At 34.6% G+C, this 15,276-nt stretch overlaps 1 protein-coding gene across 2 annotated transcripts in view; it reads left to right on the top strand.

Moving 5' to 3' along the window:
• The window catches only part of LOC111411662 (proteasome-associated protein ECM29 homolog), a 29,155-nt gene that overhangs the window by 6,263 nt on the left and 7,616 nt on the right, over positions 1-15,276 (top strand). For both annotated transcript variants that reach the window (XM_023042211.1, XM_023042210.1), the window contains exons 10-27: positions 3,341-3,428; positions 3,537-3,615; positions 3,707-3,815; positions 3,898-3,957; positions 4,298-4,416; positions 5,973-6,351; positions 6,473-6,657; positions 6,756-6,828; positions 7,422-7,572; positions 7,687-7,856; positions 8,035-8,382; positions 8,994-9,161; positions 9,257-9,550; positions 10,013-10,189; positions 11,098-11,361; positions 11,669-11,767; positions 11,966-12,150; positions 13,725-14,060. In XM_023042211.1, the coding sequence (XP_022897979.1) occupies positions 3,341-3,428; positions 3,537-3,615; positions 3,707-3,815; positions 3,898-3,957; positions 4,298-4,416; positions 5,973-6,351; positions 6,473-6,657; positions 6,756-6,828; positions 7,422-7,572; positions 7,687-7,856; positions 8,035-8,382; positions 8,994-9,161; positions 9,257-9,550; positions 10,013-10,189; positions 11,098-11,361; positions 11,669-11,767; positions 11,966-12,150; positions 13,725-14,060 (3,284 nt within the window). The remainder of the gene's footprint in view (positions 1-3,340; positions 3,429-3,536; positions 3,616-3,706; positions 3,816-3,897; positions 3,958-4,297; positions 4,417-5,972; positions 6,352-6,472; positions 6,658-6,755; positions 6,829-7,421; positions 7,573-7,686; positions 7,857-8,034; positions 8,383-8,993; positions 9,162-9,256; positions 9,551-10,012; positions 10,190-11,097; positions 11,362-11,668; positions 11,768-11,965; positions 12,151-13,724; positions 14,061-15,276) is intronic.

Below are 15,276 nucleotides of genomic sequence, written 5' to 3' on the forward strand. Positions count from 1 at the left end.
TGCCTCCTAACATATCATCAAGAATGTAGGATTATGGTCTAAAACTGAAAACAATTGCAGTAATAACATTCAAACCGTTTATTAAAACTCTCGTTTTAGGTTCTTATAATGTTTTATTCATGATATTGGTCCGTCTCAAGTAATCTGTGTTAGTGGTAACTTGAATAGTTTGTCATCTGCCTGGCCAGCCCATTCAATTCTAGAATTGGATATATGTATTTGTTTCTGAAACTAGCTAAGGTGTCTCTAGGGGCACAGGGGAGGAGAGGAAGTTCCATTTGGTTAACTGAAGTGCAGTTTGTTCTCCCATAAGGATAGGGGGTTTCGGATTGAGGAGCCTTATATTGTTTAATAAAGCCTTGTTGGGGAAGTGGTTGTGGCGATTTGGAGTAGAGAGGAAGAGTTTTTAGAGAGAAATTATAGGGGCAAAATATGGTTTTATGGAGGGAGGATGGTGCTTAGTTGAGGTTCGTGGTTCTTATGGGTGGAGTTTGTGGAGGTACATTCGACGAGGGTGGAGCGATTTTCGGTATAGATTGACTTTTGTAGTTGGAAATGGTAATACTATTAGATCTTAGGATGATTGTTGGTGTGGAGAGGAACCGCTTAAGGTGAGGTTTCCCTCTTTGCATTGTATCGCTTTGGTGTTGTCTACTACGGTTAGTGAGGTCTTAGATATACACAACGGAAGTTTCAGTTGGAACTTTATTTTTGGGCGGGGTTTGCAGGACTAGAAAGTAGATGATTATGCATCACTTCTGGCATCTTTATATGAGGTGCACATTAGGGTCGGAAAGGGAGATTGTAGTAGGTGGAGGTTGACACGTGCTGGTATCTTCTTAGTCAGGACTTATTTTAGATTCTTATTGGGGCATGTGGAGAGTTCATTTCCTTTGAAGATGGCATGGAAATGTAATTTGCCTCCAAATGTGGCATTTTTACCATGAACGGTTGTCAGACGACAATTGTTAACGGTGGATAATCTCCTAACAAGAGGTTTTTATATTACAAAGTGGTGCTATACGTGTAAAAGGGATGCATAGACAATTGATTACTTGTTCTTTCATTGTGATGTTGCTCGTTTATTGTGGGACGATGTTTCGGCATCTCAACACATGAAATGGGTGTTTTTGCTACGTATGGAAGACGTGTTAAAGGCATGGAGGAGAAAGTTTCGCAATAAGGATAGCAAGCTTATATGGAACCTTATTCCGTGTTGCATCGTATGGTGTGTGTGGAGAGAGGGAAACAACCATTGCTTTGATAATCAAACACGAACAACAGAGCATATTAGAGAATTGTTTTATTTGATATTGTATAGTTGGTTTAATGCTGCAACTTCTAAACATATAGATGGGTTGCTCAATTTCAAGTTGTTTATTTCAGATTTGAATTGATAATACACTTCCCATGTATTACCCATTGGTTAATAAAATATTTGGTTACTTTCAAAAAAAAAAAAGAAAAAGAAAAAGCTAATGTGTTACTAGGTAATTATAGACTATAATTTATGGGCTGGAAATCTAGCATATCCCCTCACAAAAATAACTAATAAACACATTTTTATAATTAAGATAACTATTATGGATAAATTCACACATATATGTTAGAATGCATATGTATGGATATTAACAACCTTTTGTATTTTTCATATTTATCGTCTTCAATCTCTATCACTTTTAAGATTACCAGCGGAGTTTGACACGTTTTCAAGATCCATGCTATACCTTCCTTTAAATAATACGTTAAAATCATATCTCTATCCTTTTTATTTTTTAATGATGTTGTTGCTATAAAATAAAATTCTCTGGTTTACATGCTTAAGGCACCTATTTGGTTTAGATTCTAATCCCTTTTTTTCATTGTTCAGCTATCTTGTAAACAACTTCTCTTTAACATTGGGTTTAAGATATCCATGCTACTCGCACGCTTTCACTCGGGACTCCCAATCATCATCTTATGGTTCTCAAAAGCCTCGATATATCAACATTGGAATAGAGATCTATTAACTATCAACGGATTATCACTAATTCAGGAACGATCAAGATTGTAGAATCAATATAATTTTTGAAGATTTTTTGCTTATCTGGATAACTTTTGAGTTTTAAAGTAAAAACATAGCCTTTTCTTATAAAGAATTTCTTTCCTGAAGTCTCGTCTAATTACTAACTAATAACAAGTAATAAACTCGCACTCGCCCTCTTCTTCTAATGTACAAATCTAGCTTAGATTTGATTTCTCACCAAATTTTATCCATTATGTAGGTTTTTGTTCACAAAAAATTCGAAATCCAAATAGGCACCTGATCTAATTCTTTTTTATTAAAGTAATTGTATAAGTTTGTAAATTGTGATTAACAATATGATTTGTAATGCTAAAAAAAAAATATTTATGGTGAATAAAGGATTAATTCTTTTTATTAAAGTAATTGTATAAGTTTGTAATTTGTGATTAAAAATCTGATTTGTACTGCTAAAAAAATATATCCATGGTGAATAAAGGATGAAGCCCTTGTTTGGTGCATGTTATTTAAAACTTATTTTTCCCCAAATTCATTTTCAACCATACATTCTCTCAATAAAGTAATTTTACACGTGGATTTATAACATTTTCCTACTTAAAACATTCATTCTCAAAAAAAAAAAAAAAAAAAAAAAAAAAAAACCCAATATTAATTTGAAAAAATAGGGGCCAGCAGGGCTTAAAAGTTACTTTAATTGATAGTTACATACGAATTCTCATGATACCTAAATATCGATAAAAACGAAATACCAAACGATAGTTACATAAGATTACCGAATGATAGTTATATCATCCTTAGGATTTAAAAATTTTTCCTCTTAAAAAAATTAATTCAAAAAAAAAAAAAAAAAAGAAAAAAAAAAAGACTCTCTTTTCATAAAATATATTAAAAAAGTCTAGATCAAACAGACTTGAAGCTTTATTTTTATTTTTTTCCCCCCAAAAAAACTATGTTTCATTTTATTTCTTTATTATAGCGAATAAATTTGTGCATAAAATGTAATATTTATGTTGTGCACTATGAGCTTCACTACAAAAGATGGTTATATAACTGTCTTTGGTGATTATTAAAAGAATATATTACATTTAATGCGTGTACTTACCTACACTCCATAATTGTGGTCAATGGAACAGTTATATGTTTCTGTTTTTCCATAGCTAACATATTTCCTTGAATTCTCATAAATGCAACTGTCTTCCTTGTGATATTTGTATTAGTTGTACACACGAGTACACTTGTTTTCTCCTGTCAATGAAGTGTAGTGGATGGTTAGCTTAATGCTTTTCTCTCAGTGTTCGTTTTATGATACATTTGCAGGCTAGAATGGACCAGTTGAAGCTCATGGGCCCTCTTATACTGACTGGAATTCTGAAAACTTTAGATAATTACTCATCGCCAGAGTCAGGTGTGTTTATCATGCAACTCGCTAGCTTAACACTGTCTTACATGGAAGATTAGAATGACATGTTTACCTATCTGTCACGTTCATCCCAGTCTACATTTATTTGTCCAGATGCTATTGCTAGGGAGACTAAAACTTTCTGTTTTCAAGCAATTGGATTGCTTGCACAGCGTATGCCTCAACTTTTTAGGTAACATTTTGATGGCTTATCGGTAGTAGTCTGCTGTCCCATTGTCTATTTTTATCACTTTTTATGATGTTCGTGGTCGTGCTCCCTTTAGAGAAAAAGTTGATGTGGCTGTTCGGCTTTTTGATGCTCTGAAGTTCGAGGCACAGTATCTCCGCCTGATTGTTCAAGAAGCAACAAATTCTCTTGCTGTTGCATACATGGTATTGTGTATATCAAGTGTTAAATTAATAGCAATTCTGTGTTTTGACTTCTGTTCTGATGGTCACTTGCTTTGAGTCTCAGGATCCACCCTCAAAGGTGCTAAAGGATTTGGAATTGCTTCTGTTGAACAATTCTCAAATGGTATACACTTATGCGCTTGTTAACATGTGCTCTAGTGCTTTTCTGCTTTCTTCTTTGGGTTCATTTCTCTTAATAATCAAATATGATGTTCTCAATTGACTCTTTTAGCCCTTGTTTGAGCCCCATTAGGTTGAAAAGATGTATTTTTGAATAGTATTTTTTTTTTTTTTGGAGAATATGTGGTTAAAAAGTAAGAGAAAGTTTTCGATTTACGCGTAAAATTATTTTATTGAAGAGTGTGTGGTTGAAATTGAGTTTTGAAAAAACGGGGCTCAAATAAGGGCTTAGTGTATGAACATTTCCTGAACATACTAATATCTTTCACCCTTTCCGATGCAAGGAACAAAGTGAAGTTCGTTTTTGTGCTTTGAGATGGGCGACATCCTTGTTTGACTTGCATCATTGTCCTAGCCGATTTATTTGCATGCTTGGAGCTGCAGATTTGAAATTGGACATCAGGTAGTTATTATCTTCAAGGATTAGCAATTAATCTGTGTCTGATTGGATTGAAATTTGTGGATTTCCTTCCTAAGATTTAGGGTTAGGTCGTTGTTTAACCACTAATTATATTGAAAATGACAAGTATATATGTATTCTGATACAACATAAGTTGATGACTCTGGAAATTGATTGTGCTTCACATTAGGAATAATCGCATCCTTTGTTTTTCAGCACTTTTTGCCAAATGTTTTACACGTAATACTTCTATTTTCTTTTAAATTGCATTAAGAATCAGAATGGTGATATTTGTTCTCTGCGTGTATGATAAACCATGTAAAATATATATGGTTCTGATGTCCAAACAATTCTAGATATTCATCTGCTCTTATATTGTCAAGTTCTTGATCCGACCTTTTTGTTCAAGCCGTTATTAAATCATACTTATTTTTCGTTCTGGAAGAGCTTGAATTCATTTTATTTCTCATGAATTTCTATCATGTCCCAGTACGTATGATATAATGGCTTGGACAAAGAGGCCTGATCATAAAAAATATTGTGTGTTTTTTTTGTGACGACCTAAGCTTTGTTCCTAAGCCGTTAATTTACGTATTGTTTACTTTGGAAAAGCATATCCCTTCTTACCCCTCCCGACTTTCTATCATAAACTCAAGATTTGAATCCATAACTCTTTCCTTAAGAGTGATTTAAGTTGAATTCTCTTATAAGGTAGAGGTCTTAGGTTCGAATTCTAGAGAACGCGACATAAAGTCATGAGGGGTCAGATGGGCTTAGACTCTCCCATAGTCGACAATACGTAATTTAACGACTTGGGCATAGAGACCAATCGTTACACTTACTCCCTGGCATCGGCGTTGCTACAGGTTGGACAAGTCTGGAGGCACCCGAAATACTTAGTAATTTCAACATAGGCAGAATTCATTTTCATTATCTGAACTTTTTTTTTTGAGTCACGAGCATTTCGCAGCTAGAAAACATTTTCTAGTTGCAACAGATTGTTATTTGCCGTTCTTGGGTTACTTTGCTTTTTTTTCAAAATTACAAGTTACAACATCACAATTTTTTCTTTTATTTAGATTTTGATAAAGCAAAAGGAATGGCTTGCTGAATTTTATTTCATCAATGTGCTTTTTCCTAGTTTATCTTTTACTGACTAAGAAATTCAAGGAATTTCTTTTAATACAATTTAAGTTTTGGTTTAAGGTGGGAGAACCTCAGAATCATAACATGGTAATCCTTGTGTTTTTATTGTACAACAAGAGAGGGGTGTCTCAAAGTGTCATTGAAAAATGATTTTTCTATTTAGTTTTGGTAACCTGATGTGACGTACATAAATTTTACTCCTATACTATTATCCCTCACGGGCCAAAGGAAGCAAGAAAGGGAGAACATGTCAGAATTGTGAACGAAAAGAAATATCTCGACACTTGAGTGTATTTTACGGTTCCTGCCTGTTGTGTCTGCAGGACTTTTCATGCTGGTTGTTATTCCGGAGTTACACTTTTTTTGTTTTATAGTGTTCTCTTGAGAATAATCTTAACTCTTTGGGTGTGCAGGGAAATGGCATTAGAAGGTTTGTTTCCCGGTGAAGATCAGAAAAAAACTTTGGCAAAAAGCATCCCTATCAAGTATCCAAAACTTGCAGACATGCTTGGTTATATTCTTGAACAGCAGCCAGCTGTCTCTGATTTTAGTCCAATGGGAGATGTAAAGCTTCTTTTCCCATCTAAGACTTATGAGGCTATGATCAAATTTTTGTTGAAATGCTTTGAAGCAGATGTTCGACAAACCAACTTGGATGAAGATTCTGAGTTTCTACAATGGGTTGAAAGACTGTGTTTACTTTTGGAACATGCTATGGCATATGAAGGTTCTGTTGAGTTGCATGCTTCATCTTCCAAGGCACTAATTACAGTTGGATCCCATTTTCCTCAGGTAGATTTCATGGATTTTGATGAAAGATGAGAGATTTTTGAATTTCTGCCTTCTTTCTTTGTGGTTTGCATCCCTCAATTTTCTGGAATCCTCATTTTTGGTTTCTTCTCTTGGATGATAGATGATTGCTTCTCGCTATTCAGAAAAAGTTTTGTGGCTTAGACAATTTTTGGGTCACCTAGATTTCAGTACTCGTGAATCAGTAGCGCGTTTACTTGGAATAGCTTCCGCTATGCTTCCCATCCCTGCTTTATCTCAACTTACTGATGAGTTAGTTTCTTCAATCTCTGGAACACAAAAATTGAGGTTTGATCTTTAGACTTAAAAATTTAGTAGTGTAATAGGAGTTTTGTACTGTTCTGTTATCATCTATCACCATGACACTGATCTTTGGCAATCTTTAGGTTTGAAATGCAGCATGGACTACTTTGTGCTTTAGGATACATTACTGCAAATTGTGTGTCGAAAACACCTACTGTAAGTATTTTTGTTTTCTAAATGAGAAAATTGAAATTTTTTTTTTTTGATGCATTAATATTAAATGAGTACTATGCCTATGTTTGGCCCCCATTTTTTCAGAACTCGTTTTCAACTACACATTTTTCCATAAAATAATATCACACGTAAATCGAAAACTTTTCTTTATTTTTTTATCATTCTCCAAAAAAATCACTATTTCAAAACTTATTTTCCCCCAAATTTTCATTAAAATGGAGCCCAAACAAGGGCTATGTATTGTATATATGAATGTGTATATAGGTAGTTCTCTAAGTGCGTGCAACAGGTACAATCAAAGTTTAAGCACTGTATTTTTAATTTAGTCAGAGGCAACTGATCTGGATGTCTCTCTGAATCAATTTTGCTTATATTTGAGTGCGTTAATTCTTCAATAGGTGTTTTGTACTCAATGAATTTTGTGATAATGAGGATGATTTCGCACATAATTGCATGTTGTGCTTTTGTATTAAATTCATGCTTACCCACTAATGTACAAAACCAGAAGATTTTGTGCTTGAACTTAAAATTTTTCTCCATGATTCACATTGTTTTATATCCTACAATTTTAACAGATCTCAGAGTCCCAGCTTCAATATATTTTAAAATGTTTGGTTGACGTGGTTACTTTAGAGACTGCTACATTAGCTTCTGTGGCAATTGAAGCCCTGGGTCATATTGGACTATGCATTCCACTGCCTCCACTTCTTGATGGATCTACTTCAGGTGAAACCATTATATAACTGTTGAAAACATGTGAGATGATGCAAGTTTCATTAGTTTCAGTGGCAATGCAAGTTGATTCGGGAATGATGATTTTTAGTCATTTTCAAACTGCAGTTTCGATTTGGACTCTCTTGCAAGAAAAATTAAGCAAGCTGCTCCTTAGTGATGATATAAAAGCTGTCCAAGTAACTCTTATTGCTTTGGGGCATATGTGTGTGAAAGAACCGTCATTGTCGCATCTAAATATTGCTCTTGATCTAATTTTCTCTCTTTGCCGGTCAAAGGTAAGTGAAACGCTTTTTCTCTAATCGTGGACAGCGTTGTCTTCTTCATTTTTCTTGTTTTCCCTTAACAAATGAGGTTTTGAAGAAGCAGGTTGTTTCCTTAGTTTTATGTTGCATTGAAGAGAAATACAAGTTTAAACTTCATTATATACTTTTTCCTAAGTCTATATTTGAACAGGTTGAAGATATCCTGTTTGCTGCTGGCGAGGCCCTTTCGTTTTTGTGGGGTGGTGTTCCTGTGACTACCAATATGATTCTCAAAACTAACTATACTTCACTTTCTATGAGTTCTAACTTCCTTATGGGAGAAGTGTCCCCATCTTCATCAAGTCACTGCTTAATGGATTTTGATAGCAATGAAAATCACCACATTACAGTCAGGGATTCTATTACCAGAAAGCTATTTGATGTCCTATTATACAGTAACAGAAAAGAGGAGCGTTGTGCTGGAACTGTCTGGCTACTATCACTAACAGTATATTGTGGCCATCACTCAACTATCCAACAATTGCTTCCAGATATCCAGGTTTTTGCTTAGTACAATCCCCATTTGATAAGCAAAGTTCTGAGATGTATCTAATTATTATTGTTATGTTATTATGCAAATTGTGAACTAATATTTTGCACCTACTCACTAAAAGATAGCAATTAATGTTGATTCTTCACTTCAACATCCTGACATTTATTTCTGTATATCTTTTCCTTTCTCGATAACCGTGAAAACAAAAGGACTTTTGCAGACTTATGACACATGAATAAATTACGAGAGTCCACATTAAAACTAAAATATGTAAAATGGAAATTCATATTCCTATGTTTTCTTTCTGAGTTATCGGCGATATGTATGCGGCTACTGGGAAACAGCTGTCTGAATAATCGTATTTATTGGTGTCACAGCAGTAGCTTGGTTTGATTTATAATTTATGGGTGGTTCTGCAAGTTGTAAGTGTAGGTTGCAATTTTTAAGAAAGGTTGATTTTTGAAATGCCTGACAAGGATTAGACCAGCAGAAATCCGAATTGCTAATCTGGAAGGCACTTGATACCACTTGAATGAGATTTTGTACCAAAAATGTGATTGAAGAAACTCCCTTCATTAGCCATAAAATCTCGTATGACACCATTAACATGCATGCAGGAAGCATTTTCGCATCTACTTGGTGAACAGAATGAACTTACACAAGACCTAGCATCTCAGGGCATTAGTATTGTGTATGAACTTGGTGATGATTCCATGAAGAAAAACCTAGTTAATGCACTTGTTGGAGCTCTAACTGGATCAGGGAAGAGGAAGAGGGATGTTAAGGTCTGGAGTGTTCCTCGTTCTTTTGTGTAGTTTTGCAACTTCACAATGTTCTCTTTTTCAATTTCGAAAGTGTCTTTGTTTGATTAATTTTTCAGCTTGTTGAGGAATCTGAAGTTTTCCAAGAGGGTTCATTGGGTGAAAGTCCCAGCGGAGGAAAACTGAGCACTTATAAGGAGCTCTGCAGCTTAGCTAATGAGATGGGACAACCAGATTTAATTTATAAGTTCATGGATTTAGCTAATCATCAAGCTTCTCTTAATTCCAAAAGAGGTGCTGCTTTTGGGTTTTCTAAGATAGCCAAGCTTGCAGGGGATGCCTTACAACCCCACCTTCGTTCGTTGATACCAAGACTTGTTCACTATCAGTATGATCCTGATAAAAATGTACAGGTACGGATCTTTCAGAGCTCCAGGTCGAGTGATACTCATGGCTCTTTCTTGTTACTGACTATCGTCTGTTTCATGTTTTATATACTACTAGTTTACTTCAGAAAAATTCTCTTACCTTGTAGTTGAAAACAAAATTGAAATGAATTTATCATCTCTCTAATAGTTTAAGATGTTAAATGATGAAGTTCAATTTGGTATATCCAATGTCCAGAAAATTGTGTGCGCCAGGCCTTTGATGTAACATGAGAGGGCTAGTTGAAAATAAATTGATTTGTCTCCTTTAGAACAGTAAGCTTTTATATAATGCGGTTCAGCACAAATCTGCAGCTTCTGATATCATGGCAGTGCTTCCAACCTTTCCTTTCTTATTACTCATAATTTTTTTTCTTCTGTCTTACTGGAGCGTTGAGCTTATATATCATATGAAAATTTTCAGCATAACATTTACCTTTGCTGAATCAGGATGCGATGACTCACATTTGGAAATCGTTGGTAGCAGATACAAAGAGCACCATTGATGAATATTTGGACCTTATTTTTGATGATCTCTTGATAAAATGTGGTTCCAGGCTTTGGCGCTCTCGGGAGGCTTCTTGTCTTTCTCTTGCAGATATAATCCAAGGACGAAAATTTGATCAGGTTACTAACTGGATATATCCTTACTGTTTTTTCATGATATAGCCATCTTAAGGCCATTGTCAATAACCGGCAATATTATTTTTTAAATTGCATACATACAGATCAATGCATTTTCACTTTGGTCCCCCAACGTCCATAGATATAATTTTGATTCCTTTGACTGTTCAAAATATTCATAAATGCCCAGTTAACTATCTTGTAAGAAAAAGTGAGCTATTACTAACTTGTACATTGACTAGATATGACAATTCATAGAATGCATAATTTAATGCCTACGAGCATGCTTAAAATTATAGGGTTTTGTAGGTAAAAGTTGTGGATCTTATAGAATGTGTGGATAAAAATAAAGTTTGATCAGCTTATAAGCAATTATAATCTTTGCCAATCATGCACATAATCTGTTTGGGATGCTTCTTGTTGAAACTTCGATGGACTTATAATGTTTGCCAAGTAAAAAGGAAAAAGAACGGCAGTAGTGCAGAGCACAACTTATGATAATGGTTCATGATACTAAAATATTGGTAAATTTGGATACTGACTGTCACGCAAAGATATCATCATAAAAATCTAATATGGCAAATGCGAAGCCTCAGTGTAGAAATCCTACAGGTGTCAATCAATGAATGACAATCTAGTTTATTTGTCAAAGTATATCATGGTTACATGGAGTAATAAGCATCATTGAAGTTTTTGGTGTGCACTAATTCCTTTGTCATTTTGTTTGCACTCAATTCTTTTTTCTGATACCTTGTACTCAAATTGTTTGTTGGTTTTTGTTTTTGTTTTTGTTTTTGTATTTTTTTTTTTAAGTTTATATTTTATATTAGTTTCAGTTATTTACAGTGTCTCTGTGGTGCAACACCCGTGCTATAGACTCTCTTATGGAATTTTATGTACTTGCATCATAGGTTGAGAAGCATTTGAGGAGAATTTGGACAGCTGCTTTCCGGGCCATGGATGACATAAAGGAAACTGTTAGAAATGCTGGTGACAGATTATACCGTGCTGTTTCTTCATTAACTGGGAGGTTATGTGATGTATCTCTTACGCCAGTGCCAGAGGCAAGAAAAACAATGGATATGATTTTGCCTTTATTGCTAACAGAAGGTATAATGAGTAAAGTTCAAAATATCCGTAAGGCATCCATTGGAATGGTTACAAAGCTAGCAAAGGTAAATATGGCCAGTGCTTAAAATGAATATTCAATTTTTTAAGTTAAAAGTCAGTGGCTCTCCTATGATTGTGCCAATAATATCTATTTGGTTTTTGAGTTTAGCTTTTTCTTTATATATATGTAGATATTCATGACATTTGCACAATATAATATGCCCTCCGCCAGCTAGGTTATTTTATTTTTCAATCAGATAGGATTTTTTCCTCTTACTACAAACTTTGGGTTTATGTCGACTATCGTGTAGTTATATTCCTCAATTTGATGGTAAAGTGGATTTTTTAAATTGTCTCTTGTCATATGTACAGGGTTCAGGCATTGCAGTCCGTCCACATCTGCCAGACCTTGTTTGTTGTATGCTGGAAAGTTTGTCAAGCCTTGAAGACCAAGGGATGAATTATGTTGAGGTATGGGGCATATTATGGGCGTTCATCATATTTCATATATAAATATTATTTTCTAAATTTTTTTGTGGTTCTAGTTGTAGTGGATCATGTTTTTGATTGCATAACAGTCATGATCTCTCCGTGAGTCGGTAGCTACTGCCACAATTTTGTTTACTCTTCTTACCATTTGGTCAATGTTTTGCTTCCATTTTATATTAGTTGCACGCAGCAAACGCTGGGATACAAACAGAAAAACTAGAAAACTTGAGAATCTCTATCGCCAAAGGATCTCCAATGTGGGAAACTCTTGAGTTTTGCATAGAGGTTGTTGATTCTCCTGCGCTAGAATTATTGGTTCCTCGTCTTGCTCAGTTGGTTCGTTCTGGTGTTGGCTTAAACACCAGGTATGTACTGAATTATGTTTAATATCGTATTTACCAAGTTATTTGGACATATTCAAGATGGCACACATCTTTTACTCTTCTGGGAATGTTTCATCATATCAACGATTGGTATACGATTTCTGTTCATTTATTTTCTGCTGCAATAAAACTAAAGAATTAGAATGCATATGCATGAAAAGATATATTCTCTGTTTGCTTCTGCAATTTTCGCTTGCAACAACACAGGTAAAGATTAGTATGCACTGGGAATGAGAAATTGAATATTCTGTTGTAGCATCCTGATGGTGGTTTTTTGAAAGTTTTAGCATTTAGAAAATTGTTGTCTTAAGTGAAATGAGGATGATGGCTATCTCTGTGATCTTAGAGTTCATCATTGACCCTTGTCTCTCTGGTACATCTATGGTTCTCAATCCATAATAATCTTCCAAATTGGTAATTTTTGTGGAACTTTTGTGGTTCAGTCATGTATATAATGATAATGATGTGGAAATCAGTTGTTGACTGTCATTGTCCTCTGGCTCTATTCAAATGCTTGATACTAGTCTATATGAACTTTGTGGCTGTCTAACTTCTGTAATATAATGAACCAGAACCTGGTATGCTAACCTGTGTTTAATGTTTATACTGGATGATGTGGGTTCTTAGTTTTAGATGTTTAGTCAGTTTAAAACAAATTTATTTGTGTAATGTTCCATATGTATTATTTATTAATCCCTTGTTGTTTTTCCTTCTTTTTCACGTTCCTTTAATTTTGACAAACTAGAACAAATTTATTTGTGTAATGTTCCATATGCATTATTTATTAACCCCTTGTTGTTTTTCCTTCTTTTTCATGTTCCTTTAATTTTGACAAACTAGAACAAATTTATTTGTGTAATGTTCCATATGTATTATTTATTAATCCCTTGTTTTTCCCTCTCTTTCAAGTTCCTTTAATTTTGACAAAACTAGAACAGTCCGAGGAGGAAGAGCATGATACACTCTTCTCATGATTGTTTCCTAACGATTATATGTAAGGAATTTCATGTATACTTCCATTTTGCAGCCCGTTCTCTTCTGTCTTCTTTCCTCAAACTTGTCACTCTGCAGTGCATGCCTTGTATGGTGTTACTGAAGATCTGAATGTCCCGCAGCTTAACAAAGTTTTGGAAATGAATATTAGATGCTGGATATGGAGCTCTTTTTTATTCATTTTGTCTAAATTATTATTAATTTCTCTCAAGTCTCATCTAGTGTCCTGGTTATTCTGTTTTGCCTTAATAAAAGAACAGAAAATTTGTCCGTTCAATATTTTACTGGTGAAATGTAGTCACTTGATACTTATTGTTTAGAAATATTTGAAACTAAATTTTCGAGCAAGAAAAAGTTTTAGTGTTATGTTTGTGTGTACTTGGGTCCCTTTTAGTTCCTTTTTATATCAATAATGAATTATTGTAGTTCAGAAATAGATGAAGGTGTAGATATTTAATTTATTTTGTTTAAATCTTATATCACCATTTAATTTCTATGACTTAAAGAGTACGCCGAATGTAAAAATGAGTATTGATGCTTTTATCTTACTATCATTGTCACAGGGTTGGTGTAGCAAATTTTATAAGTTTGTTAGTTCAGAAAGTTGGTGTTAGCATCAAATCATTCACAAATGTGCTACTGAAGCTTTTACTTCCAGTTGTTAAGGAGGAAAAAAGTGCTGCATCAAAGCGTGCTTTTGCGAGTGCATGTGCAATAATTTTGAAGTATGCGTCTCCATCACAAGCCCAAAAATTGATTGAAGATACAGCAACCCTGCATTCTGGCGATAGAAATGATCAGATTTCTTGCGCAATCCTGTTGAAAAGCTATGCATCCATGGCTGCTGATACTTTGAATGGATATCATTCCATTATTGTTCCTATCATCTTCCTTTCGAGGTTAAATCAGTCTCATTTATTGCTATTTTTTCGTGTTTCTTTGTTAGAGCTAAAAGCACACATGCCTGTTTTGTAGCCATACTTTTTTTAATTCCATAGCTGACATTCCGTGTTTTGGTTGACTGATATTATTCATGGCTGGTTTTTTATGCATGTGTACTTGGGCAATAATTGATTGAAAAATTTGGTGTACTAGTTTTGTATGTTTTCTTGTTCAGAAATAAGTAGAACTAGTCCTGTTCTCTTTTTGTTCCGTAAAATGTTCCTCGCTGCATAGATAGATTTATGGCCAATATTATTTTACTTTTTTCTTTATTCAAGTAAGAAATACCATTTTCTTTCTCTCCATCTTGCCACCATCTTCTCTCGTTCAGAAATAAATAGAACTAGTCCTGTTCTCTCTCTTTCTTTTTCCCTTTTTTTTGGAAAAACAAGGTTAAACATGTCTCAGTGCACAAATAGATTCGTTGCCAGTATTATATTATTTATGTCTTTATTCAGGTAAATATGCCACTTGTCTTCTTTCCATCTTGCCACCATCTTCTCTCTTCACAATAGCTTTTCCATGAAATATGGGGTATAGGTTGTATAGTCTTGGAATTAAGATTAGATTGTAAAAAAGGACTTGTGAGAATAGATTGGCATAGAAGAACGTTTGGCTATGGCTTTGGGAATAAGTGGTGTAAATGGATTCAATTCTGTATTTCTACTATTTCGTTCTCAGTTTTGGTCAATGGAATACTTGAGGGTTATTTTTGAGGTCGTAGAGGCTTGAGGCAAGGGGATCCATTGTCTCTATTGTTATTTGTCATTGTGATGGATGCTTTTAGTAGGATGCTTGAAAGAGCTGTGGGAGCGGGTTTGATAAGGGGTTTTATGGTTGATCACTTGCAGGTGTCCCATTTGTTATTTGCAGATGACACGTGTCCCATTTGTTATTTGCAGATGACACGCTGATCTTATGCTATGCAGATGTTGAAAAATTCAGGAACTTGCGCCGTCTACTCCTATACTTTGAAGTGGTGTATGGTTTGAAGATTAATTTTGGGGAAATCTGATACTATTCCAGTAGGGGAGGTCGATAACGTGGAGGAGCTGGCTGATATATTAGGTTGTAAGGTTGCGTAGCTGCTTATGTCATATTTAGGGCTCTCGTTAGGGACATGATTTAAAAGTACCCATATCTGGAATGGTATTGTGGAAAGGATGGAGAGGA

Source organism: Olea europaea, chromosome 16 (assembly GCF_002742605.1).
Source record: "Olea europaea var. sylvestris chromosome 16, O_europaea_v1, whole genome shotgun sequence".
Lineage (NCBI taxonomy): Eukaryota > Viridiplantae > Streptophyta > Magnoliopsida > Lamiales > Oleaceae > Olea > Olea europaea.